Source organism: Hydra vulgaris, chromosome 05 (genome assembly GCF_038396675.1).
Source record: "Hydra vulgaris chromosome 05, alternate assembly HydraT2T_AEP".
NCBI classification, from domain to species: domain Eukaryota; kingdom Metazoa; phylum Cnidaria; class Hydrozoa; order Anthoathecata; family Hydridae; genus Hydra; species Hydra vulgaris.
The window spans coordinates 35,402,167-35,417,258 of record NC_088924.1 but is presented as its reverse complement, the minus strand read 5'-3'; the positions used below and the strand labels follow the sequence as shown (position 1 = coordinate 35,417,258).

The 15,092-nt window shown below is 27.5% G+C and overlaps 1 protein-coding gene across 4 annotated transcripts in view; it reads right to left on the bottom strand.

Annotated features, from left to right (window-relative positions):
* The window catches only part of LOC100204665 (voltage-dependent L-type calcium channel subunit alpha-1D), a 196,755-nt gene that overhangs the window by 145,348 nt on the left and 36,315 nt on the right, over positions 1-15,092 (bottom strand). For 3 of the 4 annotated variants that reach the window (XM_065798025.1, XM_065798024.1, XM_065798026.1), the window contains 2 exons: positions 6,243-6,461; positions 241-346 (listed from right to left, as the gene is read on the bottom strand). In XM_065798025.1, coding sequence (XP_065654097.1) covers positions 241-346; positions 6,243-6,461 — 325 coding nt within the window. Of the gene's footprint in view, positions 1-240; positions 347-6,242; positions 6,462-8,414; positions 8,493-8,862; positions 9,124-15,092 lie in introns of those variants that run through there. The other variant, XM_065798027.1, reaches the window with a different exon arrangement.

Genomic DNA, 15,092 nt, shown 5'->3' with positions numbered 1-15,092 from the left:
TACCGCGCTCAACTTAGTTTCTCCGCACAGCGGCCTTGCTCGGCAAGGTTTGTGTTTCGGAGTTTAAGAGTTGAGAGAGGGTTGCACCACGAATAACAACTAAAAAAAATAAAATAAAATAAAAACACAAAAAAAAAAAAATGAGTAGCCTCCTCGACTGTAGTGGCCCCCCTCGGGCCTTGGGGAGGTGAATAATCTAAAAAAAAAATAAAAAAAAAAAAAGTACAACTATAAACATACCAGTCTATTGCTAAGATCCGGATTATCATTAGTGGATGTTGGAGTAGCAAACATCAGAACAACACAATTTGCTGCTATTGTTGATAGCATAAAATATTCAAAAAGTCTAAAAAGTTAAGCTCTATTTTTTGTTGATATATATAGGACAGAATTAAAACTTAAATCAAAATGAACAATTATACACAATTCAAAACTATTGATAAGTTGAAATGTAAATATACTAACAATTTATTGAAAGTGGGTTTTTAAACTCATGTAAAAAAACTTTCAAGATTCAAAAGTTTTTTTTTACTTGAGTAAAAAATCAATTTTTTGTATTATATATTTATATGTATTTACATAATGTATACTTTTTATACATAACATGGGTTAATAGAAAATTAAATATTTTATTGATTTTACTCATATACTTTACTTATCATAGCTTGAAAGATTTTTTACAACTATATACATGTGTGTGTGTGTGTGTGTGTGTGTGTGTGTGTGTGTGTGTGTGTGTGTGTGTGTGTGTGTGTGTGTGTGTGTGTGTGTGTGTGTGTGTTGTTACAACTTTCAAATTATTCCACTGTCTACTAAATTGACTAATATGTTTCTTAAAGTCAACTAAAATCGACATTTTTGATTAATTCTACTAAAAGTTGACTTAGTCTAAATTATATTTAGTGTTTAACTAAAAGTTTATTTATCTATTTAGTGTTCGACTAAATTTAGTCTAAATTTAAACTCTCTTTAGTGTTCTCTATTTAATGTTTAGTGTTCTCTATTTAGTATTTAGTGTTCTCTATTTAATGTTTAGTGTTCTATTTAATGTTTAGTAAATTTCGACTAAATTTAAACTCTTTTTAGTGTTCAACTAAAAGTTGATTTAGTCGAAATATAAGAATAAATTTTAATAAAAATAATTTTTAATAAAAATAATTTTTATTTGCTTTTTTTTTTTTAACATTGCATTATTTAAATATTAATGAAACAAAACAATTTAAGAGCAGGGCCGCTCCAATGACAAGATAATTTATTTTCAAGCCCAAATCATTTAGGGGTGGTCTTAAATACTTGCTAAATATCCTAAAGTCTATACAATCAATTTACAATGTGATTGTATAGACAGGAAGAATCCTAATGAACCTACTGATGGAGAAACAAGTTGTTGAGGAAAAAAATTAGATAAGTGTTTTTACTAAACTATGTATACATACAAATATGTCACTAAAGCCATACTGTATTAGAAAAAGTACTGTTTTTCCCAAATGATAGGCCGCATCGTGTTCTAATATCGTGTGGCCTTAATCTTCTATCCTCAATAGTGTGTATATATATACATATATATATATATACATATACATATATATATATATATATAAATATATATATATATATAAATATATATATATATATATATATATATATATATATATATATATATATATATATATATATATATATATATATATAACATATATATATATACCTCTATAACATTTTAAAGTTACATCTTAATCGGTTACAATTAATAACAAGGTTACATTCTCTTATTTTAAATTGAATACTAATTAAATAAACTTGATAACACAGTAAACGTTTGTTTATTGTTAATATACTGCTATTTATCTTGTCGTATTTTATTTTTATTATAAAATTGCTTGATCTTGATTGGTTAATTGTAAAAGCTGAATGGTTTGCAAAAATGTAACCAATTGAGATGTAAAAAACCAAGATTTTAATCAGGTCTCAATATTGATTTCTTACATGTTACATTGTTAGATCTCAATTGATGTCTCTTGGCATCAATTGAGATGTAACTAATAATAAATTGAGATGTCTAAATTGGTTAAGACATGTACCAGGAAAAATCTGCACATATTCTAATGTGGTGTTTTCAATTAATTAATAATATTGTCTTTAGCAAATAAATTCAACACAAATGCTTCCACTATACAAAGAGTGAAGAGAAATTGTGGCTCTTAAATCTTATAAAAATTGTTTAATTAATGATAATGAAACTTATCCTGCTGCATATTTCTGATCTCTTTCAGGACACTAATATTATTCAGCAATTAATAGCAAAAACTCCAAATATAAATGCATTGGAATGGAAAAGTTTGTAAAAAGTTCTTAATTCTGGCAAGCAGTTTGTGAATATGGTGAAAGAAGCTCTTGTTTTGTGACTACAGGAGCAATAACACCAAAATATACATCAAAGAATGCCTCAAGAAATGTCTTTTGCTGTTTTTAAGATCTCATACGAATAATCCGTTATTTTGGCCTGATTTAGCATTATGCCACTACTCATGGACAACTTTAAAATGGTTTAGAAAATATAAAGTAGATTTTGTTGAAAAACACTGCCACAAAATTCTCTCAAATTATGTTCTATAGAAAGGTATTGGGCTATTTTCAAAGGCAAAACTGAGATTCAATGTAAAAGAAGCTAAAAAATCTAAGACTTCATAAATAAATGAAGTAGAGCTACCAAAAAAATCCAGCCAAAGGCCATGCAAAAGTTGATGTTGAGTGTAAAATGCAAAGTGTGTGTAAAATGTAGGAATAAATTTAAATTAAAAAAAAAAATGATTTTTTTTAAAGAATCATTATAAGATTTTAAAATTAAGAATTAAAATGATGTTCATCACTTAATAAATTACTTCAGAAACAAGATTTATATATATATATATATATATATATATATATATATATATTATATATATATATATATATATATATATATATATATATATATATATATATATATATATATATATATATATATATATATATATATATATATATATATATATATATATATACATTTAAACAACTTTAAAATGTATTCTACACAATAGAGTGCTCAATGTTCTTAAAAGAACAGAGCAATCATATATTAGTGTAGAAAATCACTTAACAAAAATTTTTTTTTCATTTAACACTGTGTTAAATGAAAAAAACAAAGAATTCATCAGAAAATCTAATTTTCTGAAGAATCTTTGTTGATGAAACACAGTGTAAAATGAAAAAATTTTAAAGTGATTTTCTACTAATATATATATATATATATATATATATATATATATATATATATATATATATATATATATATATATGTAAATTATGTTAGTGTATTTTACAAATAGAGTGCTCAATGTTCTTAAAGAACAGAGCAATAATTAATTAGTAAAAAACACTTATCTAACTTTTATCTTCGACTTAAAGTTTCACCATTGCTGGATCATCAGGAAGAGTCTACTATATAGTCTGTATATATATATATATATATATATATATATATATATATATATATATATATATATATATATATATATATGTATATATATATATAAATATATATATATATATATATATATATATATATATATGTATATATATATATATATGTGTGTGTGTGTGTGTGTGCGTGTGTGTGTGTTTGGATTGCTTTAACCAGTAAGAACACTACATAAAAAATCTGCTTCTGAAATTACATTCTTGTCAAAAAGAAATACTCCATTTTTCCTAAATCTATGTGGTTTTTGATAGTGAAACTATTCATATGCAATTTTAGTACAAGATGCAATTTCGTAAATAGTGATTGACACTCCAGGATGATTTAGTAGCCAACATTCTACTGCATCATTATAATGAACTTATATTTGAGCAAATGGAGAGACATCTAAGGGCTATATTTTGTGACTATTATGTGGAGGTGTAGTAAGAATAGTAACACCATTAATTTTTGCAAGATCAAGAGCTTTTATAGATTAGTACCTCTTGTGATTATTAAATATAATTTGAGTTGCATTTTCCTTTGACAAGAATGTTTTTGATATAGAATGTTTAACTACTTCTACAAATAACTCTGTATTCATTTATTTAGCTGGATTTGAAAGGCCAAGTGATCCAGATGGTGCATTAGTAAGCATTTATTGCTTAAACTTTTTTCTTGGGGATATCATTGCAGGTGGAATGGTAGCACCTGAGGCACTTATAAAAAAACTGCTTGTCATCAAAGTTCTCTACTTGTAGCGGAGTTAACTTGCTTAATGCTTTTTTATGGTAATAATTTGTTAAATTTTTGTACGGTGGTGGTAGCTGTTTCAGCAAGATTCCAAATGCGAAATCCATCACCAAATTTTGATTCTCTAAATACAATGCCTCTAAATTAGTAAAAAAATTTAGTATATTGTAATTATTGAAAGATGTCAATCATGACAAAGAGCATCCTTCTGGCATTTGAATACTAAAAGAACTTTGCTTTAAAAACAAGCACATCCATTTTATTCCAGCTTTCCTCTCTTTAATCCAGTAACTGGGAACTTTTATATTACTTATAACAGCCATATCAAAATCAATAGATCATAAATTTATAACAGACTATCCAAATCACATTTGAGAGCAGATGATAATATACTGCCTCAAAAGTTTTTCTAGCTCTTCAGTAAATACTCTTCTTGTAAAAAAAATGGCTTTCAAAGTAATGATTTATTCTTTTTTTAACTGCATGCATAAAAATGCACATTTAGAAATTTCTTTTAGTTAAAAACTTTTAATAGTTTAATATTTACTAAGTAGAACAAATTTAAACTTAATTTTAACAAAATAGTTATTGGAGCAGAATACATAAGCCTAAATTACCTGCAATGGGTGCTATGGTTAAGATTCATTTTTTCTACAGTATATTATAATGAATGCCCTCCTGTTAAAACTAAATCAACAGCTACTTCTATTGAATTATTTGAGAAGGTTCCTTTACTAGTTTTTTTTTTTACATAGCCCCTCATTGTAATCTAAACATATTAAAATATTAAATAACAAATATGTTTAAATAAAAAACCAATTTTAGATACAAAGAGACTTGAAAATAAAAAGAGATACATAGAAGTTTGAAAATAAAAAGAGATACATAGAGGCTTGATAATATAAAGAGATACATAGAGGCTTGATAATATAAAGAGATACAAAGAGGCTTGAAAATAAAAAGAGATAAAAATGCAAACTTATGTTTATGTGTTTAATTATAATAATGCAAACTTATGTTTATGTGTTTAACCGTGAAACTTATGTTCAATAATGGTCGATGCTGTCGAAAACAATCTAGAATAGTCCCTAACTGCATAAGTGCATGAAATTAATTTTATTACTGCATAAACTTTATTTAATGTTCCACCAAATTTGTTACCAAGTTAAGTGGAACATTAATTTATTAAAGTCAACATTTCCTGTCGCAGATTAATTATATTATGCTTGACTATCAAGTAGTTTACAAAACTGTACAATAATATAGTTTCATGATACCCTATTAAAACAGCTTCATGGTATCCCATACATTCTGATATAAGATGTGTGGTTTTGGTTTTTTTAAATTAACTTTTATTAAATATCTTTGTCACGCTGGAGAGCTCATGAAATGTAGTTTACAAAATAGACCAAAGAATACAATGAATAAAACAATTTAAAACGCAACTCCAAAAATTAATAAAGAACTTTGCAACCAAAAAGACACAAATTTAAACCTCTCACAATAATACTGACATGCACTGATTCGAATTATGCATTAAGCAATACATCTAGTAGTAACTGATTACAACTTAAAAGGATTTGTCATAATACTTTTATGTCCCTATATAATTGTTTTATTTCATGGTACCCCATGAAACAAAACAATTATATAGGGATATAAAAGTATATATATACCTATATATATATATATATATATATATATATATATATATATATATATATATATATATATATATATATATATATATATATATATACAATTATTATATATATATATATTACAATTTTTGACTGAAAATATTATTTGCTAAGTTTGATTATATTCAAAGTTATTTTTTACCCATTTTCTTTTTAATCAGTAAATTAGACAATGTATTGCAACTGTATTGAATATGTATTAATAACTACAACAAGAAACTTTATAACAAGCTATTACACTTGTATAATTATTGTTTTCATTGTTTGAATAAGATAGATAAATGAAAAGATACTTGTTTTCCACAATTTTTTTGCAATAAACTCTGACAAAACTATTTTCTGAAAACACGAACAATGATCTATCCGGTTTAGGTTTTACAACATTACTTTTGACACTTTGTTGAAAAACAGGTGTTACAAAATTACGATCACATCTATACGATCTTTTAGGAGGTAACCGAAGGATTTCTGTAGTATCTTCTATACTTAATAGGTCTTCATCACAAGCAGATCTAAAAAATTTAAATTTTAACTTAAAGATAACTGTATGTAGTTTTAACCTTTTAAACCTAAAAACCTTTTAAAGTTCTCCTTAACAATTAGTTGAAAGACTGGAGCAGAATTATACAAAGCTGATGATGTTATTATTATTATTATTATTATTATTATTATTATTATTATTATTATTATTATTATTATTATTATGTATTTCGCCGATAAGAATAGTTTACAAGTTTATACAATACAAATATATAAATACATGGCTGGGGAAAGAAGAAGACAAGTTCTGTCTTATCACCAAATGATATTATTTTAAGTTTGAAATAATTATCATAAATAAAAAGGTTTTCATTTTAATTATTTTTTTGATTTATAAATAAAGAAACTATTAGTAAGAAAGTATTAAAAAGTAATTATTAAAAAGTTGTTAATTTTCAATTTTTAATGAAGTATTTTTTTTAATTTAATTATTTCATTACTTGATTATTTTCAAAAATTGGAAAGCAGTAGATAAAGATTCTTGAAATTATAATAATTTTATTGAAAATAAATTTTATAGTTAATTATAAAATTTATAAGTTTTGCCTGATTATAATCATGTTTTTTGTTTTTTATTTTTAATAATAACAAATATTTATTATTTATTACAAATGAATATTATACTTATTACCAAATTCTGTTCAAATAATGAATCATTAAACATCCAATTATTTTTATCAAACAATTAGCCCATGTTAATTGTAAGCTGTAAATCATGTATGTTTATTGAAATTATTTAACCTAATTGCACAAGTAAAAAGAAAAAATACCTATGTTATCAGATAGAATTGATTTCTTTTCTTTTTACTCAAGTCGTTCAGGACAGGTCATCTAGACACTCTATAAATAGTATTTCTAGGGTTCTAGATCTACTTATTTTGTTGAGAATACCATGATTTTAAAAGCTCTTCTTGTTTCTAAAGACACAACTTATTTTAAATGTCCTGATTTTGAAATAAAAGTGTCTGGGCACCTAATTTAGGCACCTATTATTAGAATCAGGAAAAGTGTATAAAAATCAAGACAATCGTGATAAAATCAGGACATTAGAGCACCTAAAAAAAACAAAACTGTTTATTCAATTTAAGGTATTAGAATCATCATACTTTCTGATATGAAGGTTTCTAATAATTGCTCTCGTATTTCAAATATAGCAAACTCTCAAATTCACCATCTTTCAAACTCTTTATCACTAACAGTTCTCAACTTTTGTTAAAAGCCTACAAAGCTTATGTTTAGCTTGTGCTAGAATTTAGTACACGAGTGTATATATATATATATATATATATATATATATATATATATATAATATATATATATATATATATATATATACATACATATAAAAAATAAAGATCACGTAGTTTAATGCCTTTTGCAGCCTTATTAAAGGTTGTCAGCTTTGGTATCTTCTGCAAAAAGACTCATTTCATTATCAACATGTAGCATGTAGTAATGCATAGTAATTGTCTGATTCTAAACAAAGCCACCTTAAAACAGTGCAAGCAAACTATTTGTAAAGCATGGTGCCCATCCACTTAATGTTGTTATTCATAAGCAACAATACTCCTCTTTATTGTTATTGCAGAATAGTAAGAACCTCATTATAAAATCTTTTGTATTCTTACAATATCCATTAATGTATAAATGGAGAGTAGAGTTATATTTACGATACCTTAATTATTTATATTTAGTACATTATAATTATTTTATACTCTTTATTTTACCTACTGTATCCTTATTATTTTGGGCCTTAGGCTTGTCAATAAATTTGAAAAAAAAATTCTCTCCCATATTAGAATATATCTTTTAAAGTATGCCATAATATAACATAACTTTAATTAATTTGAAGTTGCAAAAATAAAATTGTTTAACATTACAACTTATTGTAATTGACATTGCAATCTAAGAAATCAGAACCTTACTTTTATAAAATCTTCTGACATTTTGACAAAACTAATGAGTAAAACCAGTACTGTACAAGTGAAAGCAGCACAAATCATCTTAAAAAGAAGTGTATAATAACCACAACATCCAAAAATAGATATTATTTTTGAAGTAACTTGTAAATTTATTATCTTTGAAAAATGGAGTAAATTACCACTATGTTGTGGGAATTTACTACAATATTTAAAGAAACACTTTCAGAAAAGAAATTCCCTTCAGATTTTCTTGAAAAATTAAAGTTTATGCGGCAACTAATTGTTTATTACAAAAAAATTGTTAGTCATAAAAAATGCTTGAAAATTTTTGCCGTTGTAGCGTAATTTTCAAGAAAAATATGCATTAGTTTTTTAGCTGGATTTTATATCCGAAAAAAGTCTATGAAAAAACAAATACTTTTAAAAAATAATATATTTGAAAAAAGCTTACAAAAAGATTGCAAGTAACTTTATTGAGTTCAAAAGTAATATAAAGCATTACACTTTCATAGGGGATAATAATAAAAACAACAATACGAAAAAAACTACAAAAAAAAAAAATTGATTTTATGATGCAACTTTTATCTGATATGATCTGAAGATCTAAAGAGCTTTTATAAGAAATGCAATTTGCATTTGCCATTTGTCTAGCATATTTAATTTATTTAATTCCTTAGCTGTACCAATAGCTATTATACAGATTAGAAGTACCAATGTTTTATTTTATTTTTTTCGGTTATTAACTTGCTCCAAAAGACATAACGGTCGTATCACAAAGAACCGTTGAAAAGCATTTAACCAGGAAGTTCACGCCTACTTCCTTATCAATGTTGCTTATCTGGACAGAGCCGGCATTGAACCAAGAATCTTTGGTTCAGAAGTTTTATAAGTCAGAACTCTTACCACTGCGTCATGCTGCTTAAATGAGGATATGTAGATGATTTGAAGTAAACAACTTCTGATGTGTGATGGGAGGAAACAAAATTACTGTTACACGCCCAAAAAAAGTAAGTAAGAGCCATATATATATATATATATATATATATATATATATATATATATATATATATATATATATATATATATATAGAGAGAGAGAGAGAGAGAGAGAGAGAGAGAGAGAGAGAGAGAGAGAGAGAGAGAGAGAGAGAGAGAGAAAGAAAGAGAGAGAGAAAGAAAGAGAGTGAGAGAAGAGCGGGGCTAGTGGAGCAATTCGTACTAAATCTAACAGATCTCATCAACGGTGCGTTGGACTTAAATAATTTTTTCAATATTTGAAAGATAACCTGCTAAAAATTTATAAAAAGAACCTATAGTTTTTTTTTTTTTGAGAAGATATTGCCTTAAGTTTGCGAATAGGGATGACACTTTTGCTTATTTTGATGTAAAAACACGAATTACTTATTATGTAAATTGCTTTACATAACGCATATAAAAATATATAATTTACTTACATTTAAAAGTAATTCGTTTTTTTTTATATAAATTACATAACGTGTAAAACTTAATTGCTTAAGTTAAGTTTTTTAGATGAGTAACCGTAACTTGAAAAAGTAATTTACTTTTACAAGTAAAAGTTATTTGCATTTTTACTTTTACTTGTAAACGTAACTTACATTTAATGGTAAGTCGTGTAAAGAAACAACTTTGAAAAGTAATTTTGGTTATAATTATGTAAAAAATTTACATCGAAATGTAATTTACTTTTTAAATGTAAAAAAAGTTATTTATGAAGTAAACTTACGTAAATATAATATTTAAAAAACATTACACTTACTTTACAAAGTAAATTAAAACTACATCATAACAACAAATTACTTTTACTTGTAAAAGTAACTAATTATCAAAAACAGCTTACATAAAAGTAATTTGAAAAAAAATTTTATTTATTTTTACAAATAAAAGTAAATTTTTTCTTTGAAACTTTATAATTTACTTTGTAAGTAAAATGTAAGTTATATTATTTACTTTCTCAAAGAACAGTCATTTCATGTTGATTTAACATAAACTTTGAGATAGGTAGCGTATTCAAATCCATTGCCTGTTTGAGGGCACTTTGGGTAACACTTCAGGTAATACTCTGATGTATGTGGGCAGTGTTTGTGGTGGGGAATCAGGAAAGGATCTTTTTCACGTATATCATAAAGAGTAGTTCTATTATAATTAGGGGCAAATATAGTCAACGTGAGGGTACACCAGTAGTGAGACGGGCTCCCTGCCGCATGAGTGCTAATAGGGGCTGCTAAATAAGTATTGATTTTTTATTTCTATTTTTTGTTGGGCAGAAATAGGTTAGTGCCCATAATGAAACTTTGGAGGGAAGGGGGAGAAGGGGCATAATTTCTAAACTATGGGCAATTCATGCATGTGTAAACCTTGACAGAGGTTTACACATGCATGAATTGCCCATAGTTTAGAAATTATGCCCCTTCTCATAGTTTCACTGTTCGTTAGAGCGCACTTTTTCTCCAGTTTTTTTTTCTTTGTAATTGCCTTTTCAATCAAGTATTTTGTTACGGTAATATGACGCAATATAACATTTTTGGTATCCGCAAGGACTGCTATAACAGTTTTCAAAAAATTAAAAGTCATTTAAACTATCTGATATAAATTTATATGATTAAAGGAGGTTTATCAGATATTATTTTTTGTTGCGTTTCATCATATATAATTTATTTGAAAAAAGTTTGGAAATGAAAACTGTTTAATCTTCTACTATGGGTTGTGGGCACCCTAATAACCTCCTTTTTGTTGCGTTGGTGTCCAACCCGCACAAGGATGATTAGAAAAGTAAAATCTTATTTAATTAAATTAGTGCTTTAGAATAAACTTTTTTTTTTTCCAAACTTTCCAGACTAGCTAGAGCTCTAAAACTTCCAGCTTTTGTGTAATTTAACAAAAGCACATCCTAAAATTGTTTTTAGAGCCAACTGGAGAACTCCACTTTTTTGAATCTCGTTTTTTTTGTTGATTTTAATTGATCTTTTAGACTTTACTTTATCTTGACAGCGTTTTGTGTAGTTCCGATGAAAATGCGTGTTAAATTTGTTCCTGGGCAAGGAGAGTCCCTTCTTTTTTCTCTAATATTTTGTTTTTCTTTAAAGTTGTAGTTTATAAGTTTTTAGAAAGAAAGATTTTTTGCAAAAAAGCTTTGAAAAGGCATTTTTTTGATTTATTTGATTTAGTGTTAATTTTTTTGTCGGGAGCAAATAGGTTAGCGGCCCTGATAAAAATTTACCGTAAAGGAGCCGGGCATATTTGTAGCAATGCTACTGCTTTTCGCTTCTCTTATTCAGCGTGGTTGTTGTAAGGGGCATCCCGCAGAGAATTCTCTTATTAGGGAGGGGTAGGAGGGGGTCGTATGTGTTTTTGCATGGCTGTCTGTACTAACAGGCCTCGTAAACGCGTTAATCGGGGCCTGGGGCTGGGGGCTATGAAAAAACAACAACAACTAAAGAAAAGTTTATGATTGCACGAACTTTTGCTTGTAAAAAACCATTTACATTGAGTATGCATGAACTATAGCTAATTTATTTTATCTTACTAAATAAATAAGACCAATTTATAAATAACAAGTTGACACAAAAATAAAAAAAAGGATTCTCTAGCTATAAAGCTTTATCTACAAAAACTAAACCTAGTAAAACATTCCCTTGCTATAAGGTGCTAAAAATCATACAAAATCACATAATCATTGATTGAGCATATACATAGAAAATATAGGAAATATATCAAGGTGGCTACACACAAAAAAAAAACCTGGGTATATTTTAAAGTGCAAAAACAAAAATTGAACATTTTTAGTCAAAGTGTAAGTAACAGCAAGATTGTAACAATTTTTAAAAAAACTCCCAAATTATAAATTAAAGTTATATTTTTTACCGAAATCACATAATAAGTAGAAAATACACAAACCATACTAATTTAAGGTCTACTTTGAAAAATTCAAAATCTTTTGTGGCTCTTTAGACGACCTTCGTGCATATAAATTATCATAGTTTTTTAAAAAAATGTTTGAAAGTGATTTAGCATGTTTTTTTTCCATATTAAAGTTAAAAGACTCTGATATCAACATTAGTACATTGCAGAGTGACTTTCGGCAGACTTTACGAACAATTTCATGAAATAATATATAAGAGAAAATAGTCCACTGAAAAAAATTGTCATTTGGTATCTTCAAACCTCCACGATCTATTTCTGCAGTATAATCACCAAATTCTCCATAGTAAAATTTAGCATCTTCTTGCTCTTCCTTTTCATTTCGCACAATATATCCAGCAATATATACTAATCCTGCTTTTGTATCTATTTGCAAACTTTTTCCAAACTCAGGCAAATTGTCAAATATATCAATAGCATTACTGCTAAGAAAGTATCCACATTTTTGGCAGTTATGTCCACTTTCTGCAGATAAAGAATCAATATCATATTAACATATTGTCTTTAGTCAACCATGGATCAACACAATCAAACTTTTTAAATAGTGCTTGGTTTAGCGCTCTTTATTCCTTCTAAGTCAAATTGAGTTTGTTCGAAAAGAAATTCAGAATCAAGCTCACAAACTGGTAAAATTCTGCAGAGATATTGCGGCCCCCCATAAAGTGACACTAACATAAAACTTAAAACAGTTGTTGCTAAAGAGTCTGGTCTATTTACTGCTTTACCAAAGACTGAGCCAGCATGATAAGTAAGCGATAATTTAACATAGACTTAAAAGTATACACTTTTTTTGCATTTCATTGTCAAGCTTTGAAAAAATGGACGTTATAGAGTTAAAAAACTTTATAACGTCCATTTGAGAAATCAGTTTTGAAGTTAGCTTTGTTAAGAGGGAAATACTTGGAAATTCAAAATCTTCCCTTAATCTTTCATATAATGATCTTGAAATCGCAAAATAATCAAATGCTCTAACAATAGTTTCTGTACTGTATTTTTTTTTCCCAATTATAGTAGAGCTCATGTCATGAATAAGCTGCAAAAGATTCATAATTTTTCTGCCTTTTGTTAAGTTATTCAAAAAATTAATAGCTTCTTGTAATTTTGAGAAAGAATCAATCATGAAAATCCTATTTTGAGATAGAGATGCAATTTTATACTTAACTCCACAAAAGTATCTCTCAAAAGTAAGATCATTCTTAATCTTAAACATAAATCTGACAATCGAAGAGTTTTCTTCAAAGTCTGTTGACTGAATGATTAGCAAATGTTTACCAGCAAAATACCAAGTTACATCAACTACACCAAAATCAATTTCTTTATTTTTTAGCTTCTGATGTAATGATTTAAAACATGAAATCTTATCAGCAGCTAAAAACATATCAAGTTCATCGGCTATAATGTTCCGGACAGATGAAGATGCTTTAAAAGTTGTTCTTTATGGTGGTGGAAAAGTAGGTATCAAACTAGGCTTGACACATGTGTAAACTGATAGAGGATCGCGAGGCTTTTTATGGCCAAATTTGGTAACTGTTAGATATCCAGGTGGAAAGTGTCTTTCGCAAACAACTGTATCTGGGCTGTCAGGTACATTATCTCGTAGAATGGGATTCATCCAACGGTTATATTCTTCTTTTTCAGATGGAAGCCGAAAAGCTTTTTCTTTTTTTTGCTTATTGTAATTACCATTACAGTTGGTCACGCAACATTTTTTAGGCATTCTAGATAGATTTTAGATTCAAACAAGATAATATTTTACTTAATTTGAAAATTAACCAGGATGTCGCTAGAACTTACAAGATAAGCTTAAGAGTATTAGATCACCCCCAGGTCCCGATTAACGCGTTAACGAGGCCTGTTAGTACATGGTGTTTATGGGCGTTCTACGATTCAACCTAATCGTACATTTCAATTTAGAACCGAATATGAGAAATTTATTACACAACCGAAAATATTCACGAAAGAAAATTAAACCCGAAATAATTTCAATCGAATTTTCGATCGAAAGTCATAATTGTATTTAGAACCGAGAAAAATTTCGATCGAATTTTCAATCAAAATGTCATAAATAATTTTAGAACCGAAAAAATTTCGATCGAATTTTCGATCGAAAAACGTGAAATGAAGTTTTTGAATTAAATTAAATAAAAAAAGAAAGGATTTTGTAATTCGATCCAAATTTTTTTCGGTTGTAAAATTCGGTTCTAAAACTTTCGGCGCAAGAAAGGATTTTGTAATTCGATCCTGCAATGAAAGTATACTTTTCGGTTCTAAATTTTTCGGTTGTGAAATATTTCGGTGATATTTTCGAGGATAAATATTTTCGGCTCTATCATGTGACACGGTTTTTTTTTGCCAACTAGAGACAAACACACACAAAATAAAAAGGGTCCTCGATATTTGACATTTGCCAACTATACTACAAAACTTGCCAATTGAAATGCTAAATGTACAAATGTGCTAACTCAAATGCATATTTAACAGCTGGAGGGAGGGAATACCCCCTTCACTATCCGTTCTGGACGGCTCTGGTCTTAACCAGTGTTGATAAATAGCGTAAATATTCTCGCCTCCACTTTTCTTCCACAGCAGACGGCGACTACCTCCCAATTAATTCTTAGCGGCAAAATTTTCTTTATTCCACCTCTTGTGGCTTCCACCTTTTTATTGGCGGTCGCAGTCAGAGTTTTTTTTTCGAGGCAAAATGTTTGGGAGGCCGACGCCAATAGAGAGACGGAATAGAGG